The 3,558-nt window shown below is 31.2% G+C and overlaps 1 protein-coding gene across 1 annotated transcript; it reads left to right on the forward strand.

Moving 5' to 3' along the window:
* The first annotated feature begins 1,459 nt into the window (after positions 1-1,459).
* On the forward strand, positions 1,460-2,050 carry LOC149569497 (toll/interleukin-1 receptor-like protein). Its single transcript, XM_089816926.1, has one exon. It carries the CDS (start codon positions 1,460-1,462, stop codon positions 2,048-2,050), a length of 591 nt encoding a protein of 196 aa, XP_089673052.1.
* The last annotated feature ends 1,508 nt before the right edge of the window (positions 2,051-3,558 follow it).

Consider the following 3,558-nt stretch of genomic DNA (forward strand, 5'->3'; position numbering starts at 1 on the left):
GACATATTCCAATTTTGCCCCTAAAATGAGCATATGTCTATGCCAAAAAATATCTGTTATTGGAATAGGCCATTTCCATTCCCATTCCGATTTTCCATTAAAAAATATTTTAAATTTTTTTTTCAATTCTTTTTTAAAATTTTTTTTTTTTTTGAAATTTTTTTTTTACTTACTTTTTGAATTTTTTAAAAATTTTTTAAAATTTTTTTTTTTTAAATAACATTTTTTAAAATTATATCTATTTGTTTAAAAAAATGAAAATGAAAATGAATTAACTAAAAAATAATAAATTAAAATTTTTTTATAGAAAAAATGTTTTTAAAAATACAAAATTTAACCTTATTCCTATTCTATTTCTGTACAACCAAACAATAGATTAACATATTCCCAGTTGAATTCCAAGTGCACCAAACATGATTGGAATTGCTTATTTCTATTCTCATTCCTCATTTCCATTCCCATTCCATTTTTCTGTTCTATTTTTCTATTCCTATGCCAGCAACCAAACGGAGCCTAATGTCATCCAACATTTCCCGAACAAAAATGTCCTACCAGCATTTGTTAATTTGTCGTTTTTTCTACATTTGTCATGCCAGCCCACAATCTTCGCCATCAGATCCAAAAGATTCGATATACATGGATTATATCTTCACTTTCCAAAATCAATTTTGAAAGAAGGGGCTAACTAAACTCAATCGATCCAATAGTTAAATTCGATGTTGAGATTGAATTGTAATTGTCATGATGGCATAGAAACCATGAAATTAATTGTAACATTGGCATTCATACATTTCACAGCTTCGGAATTGTACGTCGAGATCTTGACAAATCTTCTTTTGATATTCACAGACATTAGCCAGTTCGTTTGGTACACACCGTAGAATTTGACAAGCACAATAACGGACGGAATAGGATTTATATAACCTCCCTTAGTATTTGCTTGAACCAGTAAGTACCTAGCACCTGTCATCAATACTTTTTCGTAGCATTTGACAAGCCAATATTTCGCAGAAAAGGAGGCAAGATATGTTTTCACTAAATACTCCACCACATCATCTAAATTGATTATTACACTTCTAATCTATTTATCATACACTGACTAAGAAGGTATCTTCCTTCTCAATTATAAATACGACAAAGGAATTGTTTCTAGTCAGAAATACTAAGACGACATTAAATTATATCAAATATGAACGCGCAATGTATTTTCCCAACCATCGTTGTTGAAGAGGATTCTTCAATCTGAAAAATCTCTCTTACAAATATACCTGAGTCTTTATTTAATCTTTATTTAAGGCCTCCACTATCTATTACTATTTCTGAAAATCTAGGCCTTCTTCAGTGTCGCTTTCATAGAGATTTATTCAATGATATTATACGTTGTATACAATTATTATATATTCCCACACGTCTCCCCAAAATGTGCTCTGCTCCTCTTCCTCTCTCTCACTTTGCTGCGATGGAAATTATTCTGCGTTGTTTTGCTCTCTGCCTCACTTTCTCTTCATTCTGCACTTTCAGTTATCCCCAATGTGCTCTGCCTTCCAATCTAGTGAACCATTATGTGAGTGAATGTAACATGCATGCCCATTCTCCATTGCTTCCTCAAAGATATGATGTATTTCTGAACCATCGTGGGGCAGATGTGAAAGAATCTGTGGCCAGCCTCATCTTTCACAATCTTCACAACAAGGGATTCAAAGTGTTTCTCGACAAGAATTCAATTCAGGCTGGAGAATCCATACCTGAAGCAATTGAAGAAGCTATTTATTCATCAAATGTGCATCTTGTCATCTTTTCTGCTAATTATGCAGAGTCTATTTGGTGCTTGAAAGAGCTTGAGATGATAGTGAAAACAGGGGCTCCCATAATACCATTATTTTATGGGGTTGAGCCTTCGGAGCTCCGAATGAAAGATGAGAAGAGTGTGTATTCTCGAGCCTTCCAAAAGCCTAAACACACTGGAAATTTTGAGCCACATGTTCTTCAGGATTGGAAGAAGGCGCTTCATCAAGTTTCATACATAAAGGGTTACGTTTTTAGAGGGTAATTTTCGTTTTCTATAGTAATTTTATTTTATGTTTGGATCATCATATATGTTTATTTAATTTTGCTATTATTATTCTTTGTTAATAATTTGTTGATATTTAGATTCATATTTTGTGTGTTATAGAGATCAAGGGGAGTTATTGGAGCAGATTGCTATGAACGTAGCAGAACTTATGTATAAGCTAAGATTTCAACCAAAATAAACAACGACCAACTTAAATGAAAAATATTGTTCCCATCTATAATTAGAGATATGATAAGTGTTGATATTTTGTGATAGTTGGTTGTCTAGAAATGTAAAATTATTTGACATCTCTAATATTGTGCTAGGTTCTGAACAATTGTAAAAATAATTATAGAATAAATATATATTTTCTTATTTTAATCTAATTAATTATTAATGAAATACTATTTGGGGTTATTCTTAACTTATGATGTGTATTTATTCAATTATAAACAGTTTGCTAATTCATCTCTTGCAAAACTAATATTTTTTTGAGTTTCATATATATCTGTGATTAGTCATATTTCAATCATGAAATTGGAATAAGGTAATGTGTTTATTTTGAGTGTTCAATTTAAACATAGATTGGGTTAAATTGATTTAATAACTTTTTTTTAAAATGTTGCATTTGAGTGATGTGGTAAAATGCAATGGGATTGATTCTATGTTTTCACCATATTTATTTAATTGTCCAGAAATAATAATGTTAACTTTTTAAAAACCCACATCGCAAACAAAAGCCATTTTTGGAATTGTGTTTGCATCTTTCAGTGGAATCAGATGACATTTGAGGAATTGAGAATATATATACATATACATATCCTATAACCTTCTCCCTTTTCCCCTCAACCTTACCTTCCCCCTCCCTCTCTTTCCATCTCTCTCCATCCTATCCTCTCTCACTCTCTTCCTATCCCCTTTCTGCATAACCTAATGGGGTTATGGATAACTAGTTGTAATGATTTAGTCCTTTCTAATGCAAACTTACATAATCATGATTCTGGCATTATAGAAAATAAGAACTTTATATTTCTAGGTATTAATAACATGACCACATATTACACATTATGCAAATATTAACTTCTTAATGATCTTAAACTGCCATTGCCAGCTTTTGCAAGGTCCTAGTGCTATGTCGTAGGTACACATTTTTTATATCTTCATTCTTTGAAATAATCAAAATTTCAAGTTCTTGTGTGTCTTGTTCATGTTTTTATAATCATTGTAACTTCACACTTATAGGAAATGATTGAGTTGAATTTTTTTTTGAGTTTTTGTTCATGTTACTATACCAATTTCAATTCATTTTATAACAAAATTTTGCAAAAAAAAAAAAATTCAAGAAGGTTATCGACAATGGGAAAGAACAAGAGAAGATCAACTAAGGCACAATAGGAAGTGAAGGAAAAATAAAGAAAGCATATGAGGAGATCACATCAAGCTAGAGCATCAAACACACATGATGTGACTGGTGAGAATGCACCAATAGATATTGAAATGATGAA

Source organism: Cupressus sempervirens, chromosome 3 (genome assembly GCF_028749045.1).
Source record: "Cupressus sempervirens isolate cs-2001-9-10 chromosome 3, ASM2874904v1, whole genome shotgun sequence".
Lineage (NCBI taxonomy): Eukaryota > Viridiplantae > Streptophyta > Pinopsida > Cupressales > Cupressaceae > Cupressus > Cupressus sempervirens.